We start from the raw sequence: 18,205 nt of genomic DNA, 5'->3' as shown, positions 1-18,205 counted from the left end.
AAAGAACCTGCACATTCCAGAAAGGAAATGAGACAAAGGGAGGGTTACAATGAGCAAGATGACTGGACCTCTGCTTCCCTTATGTCAGGCTGATATTTTTTCTAATTCCTTTTATGCCCCCTCTGTTCACGAGTTCCTCCGCCCCTTTTGCCCACCCCAGGTGAACCTGGCAACACCTCCCTTAGTATCTGATATTGCTCTCTTCAGCCAGGCTTCTCCTGGTAATAAGGCTGGCTTTCCATCCTAGGAGGCTGGCTTTCCATCCTGGGATGCTTATCATGGAGGTGATAGGGGTGGTTACTATGGATACCAAACCAGCCAGTCATTCGACATTTCCTGTCATTTGACATTCCCTGGGTCTGCCAAAAGGCCTTTGAGAACTTTCTTGAGATGAGAGACCTAATCCTATTATCTCCAGGACTCCTGGTCGGTAGAGGAAGGGAGAGGAGGTACACAGAGTGCTGATTACATACACTACATCCAATACCTTGGATGCAGTTGTTATGTCAGGACATCAGTGCACAGTTAGAAAGAGTCCATTTGATTGTGGTCCTTGCCATTTTCTCCTCCTCTTCTCCCTTCCTTCTTTCATTTTTTTCTCTTCATCTCTCTTTCACGCCCTTCTCTCTTGGCAGGCAATGGAGTCCAACCTGGATTTCTGTTCTAGCTCTGCCTTCTGCTAGCTGTGTGGCAGTGAACTAGGAACTTAACTTCTCTGATCCTTAATTCCCTTACCCATTAGGTAGGGGTGACGACACCTACCTTGATTCTCGGATGAGAACTAGATGAGAGAATATCTAAAATGTATCTGATGCAGAGTAGGAACTCAATCAAAGCTCTCCATGGTGGTCATTTCTACCCTCCAGTCTTCTCACCGCTAGGTCCCAACAGAGTTCACAAGAAATGCAAGGCAGGACACCACAAATTCAATGAGAAGCTCAGGTTTCCCTTTCATTCCAAAACTATAGCATTCCCCACTTATTTGCCTACGTGGCCTTCTTCTTCCATGGAGGCACGCTTAGTGCTCTCGGCAGGCTACTTTCAAAGCAGAGTTTTCTTCTATACATTTTCTTGCTAAAATAATCAACTATGCCAGTCGGGCAATAGGAAACGAAGCAGAGCCACAGGTAAGTGCCTGAACCCGGCGTGTAAAAGGCAAAGGGCCTCTTCGCAGAGATGGCGTGCCGGACATCCAGGAGCACGGGGCACACATCGGGATTGGCATACTTCTGCGTCAGGCTGACGAAGTTCCGTTGCTCAAGGATATAGTCCTGGCCGTAGTCCTCCAGCACGTCAGGGGTGAGGTGGTCCAGGATGTCCTTCTCCAGCTTGTCCCACATTTCACTGGAGCCTACGATATCTGGGAGGCGAAAGGAAAGGGAGGCTCAGATGGCGGGAAGTCCCAAACAGGCACGACTGCCCCCTAACAGGGAAGCAGGCCCTTGTGAATTGGCTTCTGTTGGGAAGGATGGGTCTTCCCAAACACATTTTAATATGTGTGTTTGATGATGGTATTATATATATACATATATATATTATGTGTGTGTGTGTATATATGTGTGTGTGTGTGTGTATTTATTTATATTTTACTGAAAAGTGCACAGATGACTGGGTTTCCACAACCAAATAGCCCGTGTAACCAGCAACCAGATCAATTAAAGGACAAACCGGACTCGAAGCCTCCTCTTTCAGCCCCCTTCCCTGGAGCCACTATCCCAATTAATGAAATAGAGTAGTTTTGCCTGGCTTTGGACATTATATGAATGGAATCGTACATTACGTTGAGAGACTCATCCATGTTATTGCATGGTCACTCTCATAGTTTTCTGTTATGTGACTATGCCATAAATTACTTATCGACTATACTGTGATGGCCATTTGGGTTGTTTTCAATTTGGGGCTCTTAGAAATAATGCTGTCACAAACATTCCAGTACATATCTTTCAGGACTGTTATATACAATATGAAATATAATGCATACACTATAATATATATTATATATACACTATGTATATATTGAGAAATAATATATTTCTCAATGTGAAAATAAGTAAATAATAAGGAGATGTATATGTTTTTAAAATTAATCTTCTCTGAGGTAATTTAGTTGTGTGTGTCTTTCTACATTTCCTCCTTGTTCATGCAAACATATATACACATAGAGGGCTTTGGTTTAATTCTATTTTACCAGGAACAAACCAAAAAAAAAACCAAAAAGGATCATACTATATGTATTTTCCAGGAATTTGCTTGTTTGTTTGTTTGTTTGTTTTTGCTTTGTAATAAACCACAGGCCTATCTCCTGGTCAGTGGCTATAGATTGAAACCAGGAGCAGCAGAATTTTCCATTAAACAGCTTTTAGTCAACCATTTCTCTATCAAAGGATTTTCCAGTGGTTCCTAGGTTCCACCATTTTACGTGGTTCTACCATAAACCATCGTGCACAATATATCCTTTTGTATTTCGGCATTTACTTCTGTAGGTTCCAGTCCCCAAAGTATGGGTGCCTGGTCAAAAGGCACATGCATTTTGAATTTTAATAGCTACCAGATTCTTTCCAGAAAGATTGTAGCAACCCACACTCCCTCCTGCAAAGTATGTGATTGCTTGGGGATCGCTGTGGGAATGAGATTTTGTTTGCTTGCAAGCTTGTGTGACTCCCCAATATCAAGACCACAGGAGAGCCTCACTGTGAAAGCCAGTGAAATCCAATTATACTCGTGGGAATGCAAACAGAGTTCCAGTGGCTCGTTTCTTTTCATGAAGGCACAACACTCTATTTAAAGAAATGATTGCCCTGACAATTACTCTGGAGGCTTCTGGGTCATGAAAAACATGTTTACATGAACTATTATTGTTCTTACAACTACCTCTCCCACAGTCTCTTTCACAGGCTGGAAAATTCCTTTCCCTCGCCACTTGCTCTTTAAACACCTCATGGACTATCTAACCACTCTTGTGGGTACCCTGTCTAGAGTCTCCAAAGCTCCCTTTATTGGTGACAAAGCCACCAGCCCTTTGTCAACCTTCATCTGCCCCTTTTGACACACACCTACCCATCCCCTGCCACTTTGGGGCTACACACAATGAAATTGTTAAGACTACCTGGATGCAAATCCCATCTCTGCCTCATGTTGCTTCATATTAGCTCTGTGGCTTAGGAAATTTCTTAACTCCTCTGAAACTCAGTTTTTTCCCTGCAAAATGGAATTAGTGTGATGCCTACCTCAGAGGTGAGGATTAAGTGAGATTGTGCATGTGAAGTGCTTAAGAACTGCTAACCATGTAGTATGTTTTAGCTATTGTTATTGCAGAGCACCAGAAAAGCTGGCGCAACTCCTTGAATGTCTTCAGATGCTTTTTGTGCCTCTGAAGATTCCTTTTCTTATCCCCCACTTCAAGCATCATTTCCCAAACTTGAGTCCTCAGCCCTCCTTTGTCTAGCCTCTTGCCTTAAAAGAGCCCATCAGATATCAGCTTTAAACTGAGGGCAGTCTGGTATGAAATAAAGGCTCCGGGCACTGCACCTAAGAAGCTGGTTTCAAATTCCCCAGCATCGCGGTGTGCCAGATACTCATACTGGGTTGTAATTTACCCCCCTCCCCCCACTGTCCTCACCTAGCAAATGATATCAATGAAATCTACCCCTCAGGGCTCTAGTACAGATTAAGACTCATGTGAAAAGGATGGGAGTATAAATTGGAGCAATATTTTAGAAAACAGTTTGGTATTATCCAGTGACATTAAAGGTAATTAAACTTGATAATCCAGTCATTCTGCTCCTGGGTACGTATGGTAGGAAAAATCATGTACACATACACCACAGTACATGTGCCAGGAAGTTCATAACTGAATTCTTCATAATTTTCCAAAAGTGACCTCAATAACCCCTCAACTGTAGAAAATTTGTGACATATTCACAAAATACTACACAGCAGTGAAAACGAATGAACCTCAACTACACACAACAGAGAGGAATTTTGGAAACATCATGTTGAGTGAAAGAAGCCAGACACAAAAGAATGCACACGTGTTGATGCCATTCAAAAACCAGTACAGCCAAACTCGATTGCTTGGGGATGCGTGTATGGATGTAACACTGTAAAGAAAAGCAAATGAATAATTATTACAAAAAGGAAGAGAGTGGGTCACGTGTTGGGAGTGGACAAAACTGGAGAGGACCATATAGAGGCTTCCAGGTGCCGGAAGTGTTTTCTTTTTTGATTTGGATGTTCAGTACATGAGTTTTTATTATAATTTGTTCAACTACATGTGTATATAATATATTTCTCAACTAAAAAATAAAAAAGATCCACAACATCAGGACAGAACATGTGGAAAGCAGCTAGTGTCTGAGAAGAGCAGCTCTCCCTAAACGTTAGCTATACCAATTTCAGAGAATCCTCGAAACTAGAACTTAACTGCAGAATCCAGGCACTGCTCCTAGGGAGCAGAGTGGCTCTTTGGTCCAAATGGCGCCACATCTCGGTGTTGGAAGTTTTCTTTGTCTGTGTCACTAAACCCTCAATCCTCCAGCCAAGTTCAAAATCAAATCCATCATTCCCCGCTTTCCACGAGCTCTCAGTCAGCTTTCTTCTTTCTGTGTCGTGTCTTCTCTCCCAGCCTCTCAGTCTGTCAAATTTGGCATTATCTTGGACCCACTGAATTCCCCCCTCTATCCAGGGAGTCCCCACGGTGGGAACCCCTCTCAGGGCTTCATCTCTCTATTCCTACTCCCCTGGTCCATCCTCTCAACCTGGGTGGCCCAAGTGTCTTTCTCTCTGTCTTCCGCCTAGAATAGGCCTTTCATACAGTCCTGCTCCTCCTGGCTAACACTCGTTTGACTCTAGGGTTTATTTTTGAGTATGTTAGCCATCCCTCCCAGTTTGTGGTCTTTTATTAGACAGGCTTTTTTTTACATCTTCACTTGAATCACCAATTAAAGGTTTAATAGCCCAGAACTAAGCATTGAGCCATAGGGGTAGCCATCTGCCCAGAATTCAGAAATTCAGGGAGAGGAGAGGAGAAGAGAGGAGAGGAGAGGATGGCCATCTCCTTGGGGGGCGAGGGGCAGGTAGAAGAGAGGTAGGTCATATTCTTCAGAGGGGAGGAGGTGGTGTTTGAAAAATACGTGACATCAAAACATGACAAAATACGTGACATAATTCCTTTGTGGAAGGATGCAGGGTCATAACCATATATGGAAGAACTTGGCACTTGCCCCTCTGTTCTTAAAAGAGCCCCACCCATCCCAACCCTCTTGGCTGGTTGACTTCTGAGGGGTTCAGTTTGAGCAGAACAAAGGACCTTTAGCATCTCTTCCAGGATGAACATTGCAAGACCCTTCAGCTCAGATACCCACTTGTTCTGAAGCCTCCAGGCTGGATGACAGAGACTTTAACTCCCCATTTAGAAAGCTCTTGTCTCATGACCGCTGAAAACATCGTCAGAGCCGCTTTGGATGAGCCATAGGCTGCCAGCTTTACCATTGGGACCCCTCCTATGGAAGTAATGGGAGAGAAAAAAAATCAGGTCTGATGTTTTCAATTGTTCATCCACACAGTATTTAAACAGCACCTACCGCATGCCAAGAACTGACATCAGTGGTGACTAAGGCATACAGGACCCTCTACTGTCAGGTGAGTGCATATTCTTGGTCACCACTATTCGTCTGGCTTCTTTCCTTCTGCCTTCACGGCTGCTCCATCATATCTGGTCCAGGGACCAAACCGAGGGTAAGGTTCGATCTCTGCCAGCTTGTAAGCTAAATGTGATGTAGGTGGATAAAGAGCACTTGCCTCAGCCTCTGACCTTCTTGTTCAGCCAGCCGACATTCTGAGATTCCCGGTAGACATACCTTCCCGTGGTAAGGGGTGAGGTGGGGAAGAGGCACTGTTCAGCTCATTACAAAAGAGAGCAAAACATTCCATGGAACCATGGGGCGTCTCTGAAAGAGTGTGTGAGAAGGACTTATTCTCGGAGGGCTAGTTAGGGCTGAAAAAAGACGCTCTTCATCCCACCTAAGTCACGTTTAGCTTAGAAGCTAAGTGAGATTGAGAGGGTGGGCGCAGAATGTTTTCCTTATTGTGTGAAATACATATAACATAAAATTCACCATTTGACAATTTTAAGATGTACAATTCAATGGCGTGTAGTCCATTCACAATGTTGTGTAACCACCCCCACTGTCTAATTCCATGTTTTCAATACCCCAAAAGGAAACCCCATACCCATGAAGCAGCCACTTCTTTCCCTCTCCCCTCAACTCCTGCTTTCTATCTCTGTGTGTTTGCCTATTTGGGACATTTTATATAAATAGGATTGTCCAATATGTGGCCTTTTGTGTTTGGCTTCTGTCACTTACCATAACCTTTTCAAGGTTCATCTATTCTGTAGCGTATATCAGTGCTTCACTCCTATTTATGGAATACCATTCCATTCCATGGATAGACGACATTTTGTTTCTAAATTCACCAGTTGATGGACATTTGAGTTGTTTTCGCCTCTGACTAATCTGAATAAAGATACTATAAACATCCATGTTTAAACACTTGTTTTCTGTTCTCCTGAGTATATACTTAGGAGCAGGATTGCTGGATCATATGGTAACTCTCTATGTTTAACTTATTGAGGAACCCCAAATGTTTTCCGCAGAGGCTGCCTCATTTAACATTCTTACTAGCAATTGAGAAAAGTTCCAATTTCTCCACACTCTTGCCCTCAAGTGCTATTTTCTGGGGTTTTTTTTATTATAGCCATCCTCGTGGGTATGAAATGTTATCTCATTGTAGTTTTGATTTCCTGCAGTTGTTTTTGAATAGCCCTCTTGGTGATGCTAATGCACCTGAAGTTTGAAAAAATTGTCCAGGGACGAGTAGCATCCACTTAGGAACTAGTTATAAAAATGCAGAATCTTAGCCCCTCCCCCCTCAGACCAAACTTAATCAAAATCTGCATTTTAACAAAGATCCCAGGTGACCAGTACACACATTAGTGTTTGAGAAGCACCAGTGTAAGAGACAGTCTTAAATTGCTAACAGTTCCTAATTATCATTTAAACACTAGAGTTAGAGTCTATGGTTTTGGGGGGGTTTTTTCGCCCCTGTTTGCCTAGTATGTCCTTGCTTGATAGTTTGGAAAAGTGAGAGGAATGCAGAACTTAGAGTGAAACTGATAGACTGGGTTACCGACCCTGACTCCAGCGCTTGCCAGCTGGATGATGCCGGGCTAGAGTGCGCTTGATATAGAAAAGGAATAAATACCCACATCCTGTAGACCTTATTGAATTAAGAATTACATGACTTTAGGCATGTAAGCATCTAATACAACTTCGCCCAGAGAAAGCTTCTCAGTCTCATTATACTCTCTTCCCCTTGGCCTACACTAGCCCTGGCTATTGCGTGAGAGTTTCCTGGAAGTAACTCAGCTCTGGCTTCCTCTCCGATCACGGAGCAACTAATGGACCGGCCGAATAATTAGCCAGATGATTCTCTTAAGGCAGCCAGCTCAGCAAGAAAATGTCCAGCAATGACCCCACCATAAACTTCTCTAGACTAAGACCCAGCTCAAACTGGAACCATGAACTTGGCTAGATACCTATAATTTATAGACTTGTAACAATCTCCAAGGCCACTTACTTTGGTGTAAAGTAATTTTAATGCATTTTAACCAGTAACTATGCTAAGCACTCAGACCACACAATACATTTACATCTACAGCCCATACCAGAGGTTCTCAACTGGGGGCGATTTGGGGTGACTCACCCCCAACACACACACAATGGACACATGGCAATGTCTGAAGATTTGTCAACCCTGGGGGTGGGTGCTACTTACATCTAGTGGGTTAAGAACACAGATGTTGCTAAACGTCCCAGAGTGTATCAGACAGCTGCCCCACAGAAAAAAATTAGCCTTGCCCCAAACATCAATAATGCTGAGGCTGTGAAACGCTGCCTTAGGCTCAGGTGCTGGGTCACCCTATCATTAACAGATGATAAAACTGACACATAGGCGAGTGAGGTGACCTGCCCCAGATTACTCAGCTACTTCATAGAAGAAGAGGATTCAAATCACAACTGGCTCAAAATTGCTGAGGCCTGAGCCATTCTGTAAGGATTTTTTTTTTTCCAACCATTCTATTCAAGCTGAGCTTGCAGCTGTATACAGGTTTGACTCTGTAATTTCTTAAGAGGAAACTGGCCAGGAAAAAGTTTTGAGATCTCTCAACATAAAGATTTTTCACCCGCTCTTTGCACAACCTATCAAAAAGTTGCCTCTCAATTCCTCTGATCCTTGGTTAAATATTTATCTAACCACCCTGCCAGGATTTGGGTTAAAGAGCTATTTCATTTCTGTGGGAGGGAGAATAAATATGATTACAACAGACAAAATTCTACCAAAGAAGGTAGGGTCAAATCTAAAAGCAGTGACTTGTTAGGGGTTAGTGTGTGACAGGGAACAGCAGGATGGATGGTAACTTAGGGTCACAATCAGGGGTGAGGATACCAGCAGCTGGCAGGATAAAAAGCTACAGGTTGATATATACAGCCAGCCCCTTCCTAAATGTCATGGCAGATGGCTCTTGAGTCTCCAACTCACGCTCTGCCTAGTGTGAGTGATGATTAAACGTGTGTCACTTTCTCTCTCACACAGCCCTAAGAAGAAGCAATTACTATGATCCCCAGGATATAATGAGGAAGCTACAACTCAGGGGTCCAGGACTTTGTCGTAGGTCACTCAACTGTCAGTGGCAGTGCGGCCTGGTGGCTCATTTAGTTAGAACACGAGCTCTCAAAACAAGGTGGCCGTTTCAATTCCTGCATGGGATGGTGGGTTGTGCCCCTTGCAACTAAGATTGAAAAACGGCGACTGGACTTGGAGCTGAGCTGCGCCCTCCACAACTAGATTGAAGGACAACTACTTGGAGCTGATGCACCCTGGAGAAACACACTGTTCCCTAATAAAAAATTTTAAAAAAAGAAAAAAATGTCAGCGGTAAAGACAGGATCAAAACCTGGGCAGTTTATCTCCCCTCCGCTTAGCTGCCGTCTTCTCCTTTTTGAAACCTTATTTTACCTGTATAACTACATGAGGTCTTTTTCACTCTTTCTATTTCTTGTTCCTGTTTGGTAGGGATAGGAGGTGTGGGAGAGAAGGATGTATATTAAAAATGCGGTTGACTCTTCTGTGCATCTCCTAGAAAAGAATTTAAAGAAACATGTTTCTACCCTAACCTAATCCTTACAAGAGCGAGGCAGGAGGGTCAGAGTCAAGGAGAGATCGGAAAATGAAGGAAGGGGCCATGAGCCAAGGAATGCAGGTGGCTTCCAGAAGCTGAAAAAGTCAGGGGAACTAATTCTCCCTTAGAGACTTTGGAAGGAATGCAGCCTTGCAGGCACCTTGATTCTAGCCCAGTGAGACCTCTGATCTGTAAGATAAATTTATATTGTTTAGCCACTAAATTTGTGGTTATTCGTCATAGCAGCAAGAGTAAACTAATATACCTGGGTTGATGGTGCATCTACCCTCCTCCCTGCTTTTCATCCTCCCCCGCCCCGCCTGCAAAACAAAACAAAGAAATAAATAAACAAACTGTGTGGGCTGACCTTAATACCTAGCATTGGCTGTCCATATCTAGTCTCACTCTGCCCCCCAGCTTTCCAAGCACTCCTAGAGGACATCTTTTATCACATGAATATGATGTCACATACATGAGCATTGTTTATGAAAGGAAGACTGTTAAACCCTTGACTCAAGTTGTTGACTACTGATTGAAATGGAGAGAGGTGTGTTTTCAAATAACACGCCCTGACCCAGTTGCCTTGAGATTGCAAAATAGTGGGAATGATCTTATGGGAAAATACTCAGAGCAACCGAGACATGAGTCTCTGACAATGCCAACAGTGTGGAAATATTTGCCCACTCATCTTACAGGGAGAAAAAGAGTCTGCTGAGTTTGGGAAGGTTGAAACCAGATTACCTGCAATGCTGACATTAACCATTTGTAGGATTTCCTGTCCTGTCTGTACGAGGAAGCTTGTGCGTGGACAGTCACATTGCAAAGATATGCAACACCCTTAAATCTTCAGTAATGAATAGATGAGTTAGAAGAGTTCACACATGAAAAGATTTGAAAAGCAGAGAAAGCTTTGATTGTATTAAGAACAACAGTAAACATCCAATTTGACTAATCTTGACCCAGCCCTGTTTGAGCGTGTCCTGCTTTCCTGTTCAGCCCACAAAGAATGCAGCAAGCCATGTCTTGCACGCCAGGGAAAAGACCAGCTTACCCGCCATGCTGCTGATATTCACCAGCCTCCCCTTGGATTTCCTAAGAAGAGGCAAAAATGCCTTTGTGACTTCCACGGCCCCGAAGAAGTTCACCGCCATGCATCGTTTGTATTCTCTCATGGGAATGAGCTCCCCATCAGCAGGTAAGCCAAGGATCCCAGCATTGTTGACCACAGCCCACAGTCCTGAGAACAGGAAAGAACGCCTTTACGTCTGGGTAAGGCTGGAGAACAGGACGATTTTTTAACACTTCAAGTTCTGGAGATTTAGGACCTAGGCAGATCACTTAACATCTCTAACCTCAGTCTTGAATACCTACAACGACCTACCTTAAGGGGTTGTGTGGGGAGTACATTTGTGAAATATTAAGCAGTGCTTTTTTGGAGGTATTTTCTTTTGCTTCAAAGCCCTTTCCTACATCCAGGCAGCTAGAGATTTGTTACATCTGGAGAGAGATGACACATCAAGGGGAAGGGTTGTAAGAGTCTACCTTGTGTTTCTTTCTCTAAGGAATATGTAAAGACCATATAATATCTTTAACACAATGCAGGATGACATAAGAGCCTGCCTTCCCTTTTCCTTAGACTAGAAGGATTCCTAATCCAGGGAAACAGGAAAACTAGAGCACAAGGGCCAAGAACTACCATGTTTCCCTAAGAATAAGACCTAGCTGGACACTCAGCTCTAATGCATCTTTTGGAGCAAAAATTAATATAAGACTCGGTCTTATATTATAGTATATTATATAAGACCAAGTATCATATTATATTGTATTGTATTATATTATATTATATTATATTATATTATATTATATTATATTACATTATATATTATACTATATTAACCTGGTCCTTATATTATATTATATGACCCAGTCTTATATTATAGTAAAATAAGACCAGGTCTTATATTAATTTTTGCTCCAAAAGACACATTAGAGCTGATTGTCCAGCTAGCTCTTATTTTCGGGAAACAAGATAAGAAGATTGCTGAGTCCAGAGCCCTATTTTTTTCCCCAACCAGCCTGATCCCCTTGATCAGAATCACTAGGAGGGCTTGTTCAAACACAGATTGCTGGTCCCCCTCCAGAGAATCTGATTTGGGACATCTGGGGCAGAGCCTGAGAATCTGCATTTCTAACAAGTTTCCGGGGGATGCCGAAGCTATTCTAAACCATACTTGGAGAACCACTGTCCCCACATAGTGGTTTGAACCTTGACTGAACATTAGGGTCACCTGGGGGGCTTTTTAGAACCCCAATGCCCAAGTTATACCTCAACCAATTAGATCAGGAACTCTGGGGTCGGGGAGTTAGAGGAACTTGGCATTGGTAGTTTGTAAAATTCCCCAGGTGATTCCCATGTCCAGGCAAGCTTGGGAACCCCTGCCGTAAATAGTAGGAAAGAAGCAACACTAAAACTCCAGATGTTTCTGGGGTGAGGGATCTGGAACAGAGGTGAGAGAACTGCGTCTTCTTTATCTGGGAGAAACAGAGGTGACAGGGCCTGGGGTGTGGTTAGCTAGACAGACCGGAAGCAAATTCTCTGAGTCCACCATGCCTCAGCATGATTTAGAACAACAGTTCTCAAGCGTGATCCAGAACCAGCAGCATCCTCATCAACTGGGAACTTGTTGGACATGCCAGTTCCGGAACCCTACTTCAGATCCGCTGGATCAGAAACTGGCGGTCAGAAATTGTTGAAGCTCAGCATCTGATACAACCTGCCCTCGAGGTGATCCTCATACACACTCAGGGGTGAGAAGCTGTGGTGTGTGCAGGAGAGGAATAAGCCTCGGTGCTGGCTGAGGCACCAAAATGGCAGGAGGAAGCACCAGCCCTAACAGTGCGTTTCTGATGGCATCAAGGATGTAGGGAGCAGCCAACCTGTGTGAGGAGTACATGGAGCGCTGGGCATCTCCACAGGGGCCAGCATGAAGCACTGACAGTCCAAGACAAAATGTCCCATCCCCAGGAATTTAGATGCTTCCCCGGAGAAATGAGATAAAGCTCAAGATGACAGAAATGGGCTTTGCCACGTGGCAGAAAGATGGCTCAAAATAGAAATTGAGTTCCGTCATAGAAAATAAAGTTATGATTTCTTGCACACCTGAGTTGGTGGTCTGACATTTGCACACAATAATGATTGGGAGCAGACAGCGAGAGGATGCCTGGCACATAGTAAGGCTCGACAGCCCGCACGAGGAGGGTGACGGGAGAAGAGGCTGCCTCCACTAGCATCTCCAAATGAGGGTTTTAATTCACTCAGCCTGATGCACACCTTTGACCTGTCAACACGCAGACGGCAGCTTGAGAATGCCCCTAGAACAGCAGTCGGCAAACGTTTTCTATAAAAGGCCAGATAGTAAATATTTTAGCATGGCAGGTCATACGATCTCTCAACTCTATTATTGTGTGAGAGCAGCCAGACTATCTGTCAATGAATGGGCGTGGCTGTGCTACACTAAAACCTGATGCATGGACATTGACGTTTGAATTCCATATCATTTACATGTGTCAAAAAAATCCTTCTTCTGATGTCTTTTAACCATTTAAAAATGTAAAAAATATCCTTAGCTCACAGGCTGTACAAAAACAGGTGGCAGAGCTATATCATAGTCTTTAAATGACAAAGTTAAAGAGATAGACAACAGATTAGTGATTGCCAAGGGTTAGGGATGAGAATATGGTTCTAAAAAGGCAGCGTGAGAAAGCCTGATGGTGATGAAACAGTTCTGTATTTTGATCGTGTTGATTTTTGCACAAAGCTACACGTTATAAAATTGCAGAGCTACACACACACACTTGCATACATAGACGGTAAAATCTGAATAAACTCTATGGATTATATCAATGCCAACTTCCTGGTTTTGCTATTGTACTAGAGTTATGCAAGCTGTTAACATTGAGGGAGACGGGGCGAAAGGTACACAGGATCTCCCCGTACAGTTCTTTCCACGTTCCTGTCAACATACAATTGTTTAAAAATAAAGCATTTAAAAAAACAGGCAAGGTCATTGTTTGGCAATTCCTGCCACAGAATTCTAAGCTGGATCCAGACACGCCCGAAGCCACCTGGACTTTTCGGTTACATGAGCAAATACATTCCCTCTATACTTTAGCAATTTTGAATTGGGTTGTGTCACTTGCATCTGAAAGAATCTTGATGGAAACATGGTTCTAGTTGTCAAGGAACCTAGTGGTAAGGAGTGGGGGATGAACAGATATTTATAATAATGCAGTAACACGGGTACGAGTGAGTGGCCTGAAGACAAAGTGAATAATGTCATGGATGACCAGGAAGGTCATGCAAGAGATGTTATGTTTGAGCCAGGTCTCCTGTGGGAATAGAGTCTGCAGCTGGATGAAGGCAAGAGTCTTGGAGAAAGAGTGAGACCAAGAAGGAAATTTTGGCAAGAGGAGGCTGGATATGCAAAGATATGAACTAGAACATTCTATTCTGGAAACCATTCAGAATTGACTGAGTGGATCAGCAGATATTGCAGATTAAGGGTTTGACAGAGGCCATTCTCCTGCAAGTCCTTCAAATCCTTGTTTAGATTTGATTTGATAGTGGATAGAGAATCACTGAACCACTTAAGGAGACAAAGCAAAACATATACCACAGGCCTGGCTCATGGGAGGAACTCAAGATGTGAAGGCTCTGTATTGTTGAAAGGGTTGTTCAGAGATGGACGACATTGTGAGATGTGCGAATTATAAAGGTCACGCTCCGTTTGGACAGTAATGGGGAAGGTCAAGCCCAGATGCAAGGAGGCCATTGTGGGAACCCAGATGGAAGATGGGGCCTGCTCTAAGCCATAGCTGCCTGGAGACGATAGGAAGGGGCTGGGATGATAAAGATCTAGGAGGTAGAATTGACAGGACTCGGAACCAAAAGGATGCACGGCTCAAGGGTAGCTGCAGGTCTAAGTGACCCCCAGGTTGCCTGCTGGAATGACAGATCAGGTGGCAGTGCCAGCATCCGAGCTGTGGGGTGCAGGAGGCTAAACTGATTTGCAAACTGGCCGCAGAGGAAAGTAAAATGAGGTTGGTTTTTGACAAACCTAGGTGCGATGTTGATAACCATATACATATAGTTCTGGATGTTGAGGAGAGGGCTAGGTGGGTAATACAGATTTGGAAGTTACTTACATCACAGTTGCTTAAATCTCAGTGTTTCTCAATTCTAGCAGAGCAGTAGCATCGCCTGGGGCGCTTTAAAATATACCGATACCTGGACCCCCCCTAAATAGGATCTTATTTACAGCTGACATGCCCAGCAAAAGGCGGGCAATATTACGGGCCTTGTTCTTGAAGTATTAGCTGAGTTAGTGTATGTACATACTGATATAATTGGTTAGGGCTGGGGTGCCCAGGACGGGTGGGTATCACGGGTGTGTGACCTGTGCAGTCACACAGGGTCCAGTGCTCCTGAAGGAGGCAAGTGAGGGTGCGGGTGGCTGACGGCCGTACCTCTGTTCTGCACCTTTTGCACCACTTTGCTGTATGCATCTTTTATCTGCTGGGGGTCCGTGATGTCCATCTGCAGCACAGAGAGGCGCGTGGAGCAAGTTCTTCGCAATTCTTCTGCTCCTGATCCCTTTTCATTCAGAACTCCGGCAAACACTGTGAAGCCCAGCTCGTCCAGATACTTGGACAAAGCATGGCCAATCCCGGAATCGCCACCTGCAAGGGGTCAAGGCAAGAGAAAGTGGGCTCAAGCCAAGAGGGCAGGAGAATTATTTAATAAGGAAACACTGCATGGTGGTCCACTCTGGAAAGAGTGGGTCTTGAGGAAGTTTCTTGATTTGCAAAGTGAAAAATGCGCAGAGAAGCCTCAACAGACCAATTTCTCTGTATTAAAAAAACGGGGAGATGAGGGAGAATTTGGGGTGGAATAATACATAGAAGGGGAAACACTGATGGGGGGATGGTCCAGGAGTGACTGGTGGCCAAAGAATTTAGGAGAGAATAAAATCTCTCCTTACTAAATCTGGATTTGTGTTATATTTGACAGTGAATGAATAAAGCCAAAATTCACAGGAGGACATTTGCTTGTACTTACTCGTGAGGAAGGGTAGCATAAAGGCCTGGCCCCACCATCTCTACCTGTGCAACCCAGATTAGGTTATTTAACTGCCTGTGCCTCAACTTCCTCATCTATAAAATGGGCCTAATGATAGTACCTACATCAGTTAATATTTGTGACATGCTTCACAGTGGCTGTTCCAAGTAACTATTACATAAATCTTTTTCTTTTTTCGTTTTCTTAACAAAACTATGTCATCCCTCCTGATTTTCAGGTCTTTATATGCACAATATTGGTAAATGGGTAGTTTGACTCTACTGACAGCTAAACACCTTGGTTAAGACTCAGACTGCCTGATTCCACCTCTTCCATGTCTGAGCTTTGGGAAATATTACATATAATTGTGTGGAATCTCCACTTCATCTGGGAAGTGGGAGTATAAAAATATCTCCTACCTAGACTGACCTTGGAAGTCAACAAGACAGAGTATGTTTCGCACAAGGCCCAGCACGTTCTACATAGCTATTATCAGACATCATTGTGGCTCTAACCCAGATATCATTTCTGATTTACAATGTTAGAGATCAGGTAGTGCTGGCCCCAGTGTTATAAGGCTATGAGTTTGTACAGGGGTCAGAGGACCTCGGGAAAGTATGTGGCTGGCGAGCCACTCCCTGCCAAGATAGGATAACCCTTGTGTACTCCAGAAACCCAAAGACGAGGCTGGGGCCTTTGTGAAAAAACTAAGAGTTCCATCAGTTACCCAATAGTAGCCTCTGAAAATGATCATACCTAGTACAAATTGAGTGTTCATCAAGTGCCAGCCAGCCTCATACATATTAACTTAATGAAATCTTCCAAATACCCTGGGAGGTAAGTCATTTTACTATTTAGGGGGAAACTGAGATACAGAAGGATTAAGTCATTTAGCTGGGACATGGCAGAGGTCGGATATAAACATCTAGAGTATGAAATATTCACTTCTTCCAGAGCACAGGGCTTGGTGGTCAAAAAAAGCATGTGTTGACTAAATGGGCATTTAGGAGGGCACTGGAATGTGAATTCCTTAGGAACAGAGAGTCCTGTGTCACTAGTATTGTGGGTACCTGACTCAAAGAAATGCTCAACAAACGTTTGTTGAGTTGGATGCCTACCCCAATAGCAAAGTGGGGGAAATGCTGGGGTTGGTTTTAAGTTATGCCCTTTGAGATCATTCTGTCTCTAGTGGCCTGGAAACCCATCAACTTGGAGCAAACAAGGAAGACTAGAGTCGCATTTGTGCAAGATTGGAATGAATTTGAAATAGTGAGTTATTCTAAAAGTATTAATAAAGTCTCAAATTACGTGCAAAACGGAAACAACGTAAATCACTTTAACTCAAAAGGGTTCAAAACTGTTCTAACTGTAAGTAGATTTCTGCTGTTGCCACATGGGGGCGCCATATTAGCTGGTAAACAAATCTATCCCATCATTTCTTGGGTCAAGTCTTAAACTAGGCAAGTTGTGAATAATTTGAGTTTAGGAGTTCTTCAGGGTTAGGTACCTTGAGTGAAACACCCCATGTTGTAAAGATAAGACGGCACGTGTTCTTGGACACAAGTTGGATGCTACATTCAGAAAGAGGGATGAAGGGGGAAAAGTCTGCAAGCCTTTCAATGGTTTCTAGTCATTATTAAAACATCATAGAAGTAAAAGAAGAAGAAGAAGAAAAGAAAACAAACTTTAAGATCAGCAGTGGGATAAGGAAAAGAAGAAATTACCCATAACTTCATCAATCAAGCATAACTTTTACATTTTATTTTGTTTTTTTCTTCTAGTCTTTTTTCTATACACTGCTCTTTAATAATTACAGTTATGGCACATATAATTTGACAACTAATTTTAAATTAATATTATATAAACCAGTTTTACATGTTCTACATAGTCTTCAAAACCATAAACCATAATTTTTCACTACTCGATAAAATTCTCCCTATTAAAAAATGCAGCAGAGAAAAATGGTGAGAGCCTGGATTCTGGAGCCAGGGCACGTAGGTTCAAATCTTGACTCTGCCACTTATCAGCTGTGTGATTTTGGCCAATCACTTAACCTCTCTACATATCAGTTTCCTCATCTATAAAGTGGAGTGACACTAGGAACTGCCTCATAGGCTTGTAAGTGGATTAAATGATTTAATATGTTTAAGTAATTGGAACAGGGCCTGGCACATGGCGGTCGCTATCCAAGTGTTTGTTAAATAAGTGGAAACTTTTTAAACATTCTTTCATTGGCTACTTCTAGTTCCTGGAACCAAAAGGGTTTTCAGTTCAGCGTTTATCTCAGAAGGTCATCACAGCTATTCCAACCACAGTGATGAATCAGCCAAGGACCATGGCTCTGCTTTCTGCCAGCAGTCCCATCTCTCTCAGACCCTGGCCCTAAAGCTCCTCTATGTCCCCACTTTGTCAATAAAGCCTTTGACCAATAGCTGCTTAAGGCAGAGCTCCTCGGCAGGTGGGTATCTTCAGAAGCACCAAGGCCCTTTTTCATACTGGCATTTTACTTCTAACAGTGACATGAACAAACACAAATTGAAGACCTTCTCTGTATCAATAGCAGAACACACTCTGAATATGTGTTTGGCTTGGCCCACATAGTGTGTTTTGTAAAAATTTACACAAATACTTCAAATCAGATGATTTCACCTAAAAATCCAAGTCCGTGGTTTTTCTTGATTAACCGGGAGATGGGCCAACGCCAGGCCTGCATTCCTACAATTCCTCTGAGTTGAAGCTGAGTGGCTTCCCCCTCAGTGGCTGCCTCCTTATATGGGCCATTCTCTCAGTTATAACAAGGCTCAGTGCTCCCTCGTGTGCACACATTTCCACTGCCAGCATTGCTT

General features: G+C 43.3%; 1 protein-coding gene across 1 annotated transcript in view; it reads right to left on the bottom strand.

Moving 5' to 3' along the window:
- Positions 1-246: 246 nt before the first annotated feature.
- HSD17B2 (hydroxysteroid 17-beta dehydrogenase 2) overlaps positions 247-18,205 on the bottom strand; it is a 48,337-nt gene continuing 30,378 nt past the window's right edge. Inside the window, exons 2-5 of the mRNA XM_033127086.1 lie at positions 14,768-14,980; positions 10,293-10,478; positions 5,364-5,501; positions 247-1,360 (exon numbers count right to left, since the gene is read on the bottom strand). Of these exons, the coding sequence (XP_032982977.1) occupies positions 987-1,360; positions 5,364-5,501; positions 10,293-10,478; positions 14,768-14,980 (911 nt within the window). The 3' untranslated portion in view covers positions 247-986. The remainder of the gene's footprint in view (positions 1,361-5,363; positions 5,502-10,292; positions 10,479-14,767; positions 14,981-18,205) is intronic.

This window comes from Rhinolophus ferrumequinum, chromosome 15 (assembly GCF_004115265.2).
Source record: "Rhinolophus ferrumequinum isolate MPI-CBG mRhiFer1 chromosome 15, mRhiFer1_v1.p, whole genome shotgun sequence".
Classification (NCBI taxonomy): Eukaryota; Metazoa; Chordata; class Mammalia; order Chiroptera; family Rhinolophidae; genus Rhinolophus; species Rhinolophus ferrumequinum.
The sequence above is the reverse complement of the archived record's forward strand: the minus strand, read 5'-3'. Positions and strand labels throughout refer to the sequence as shown.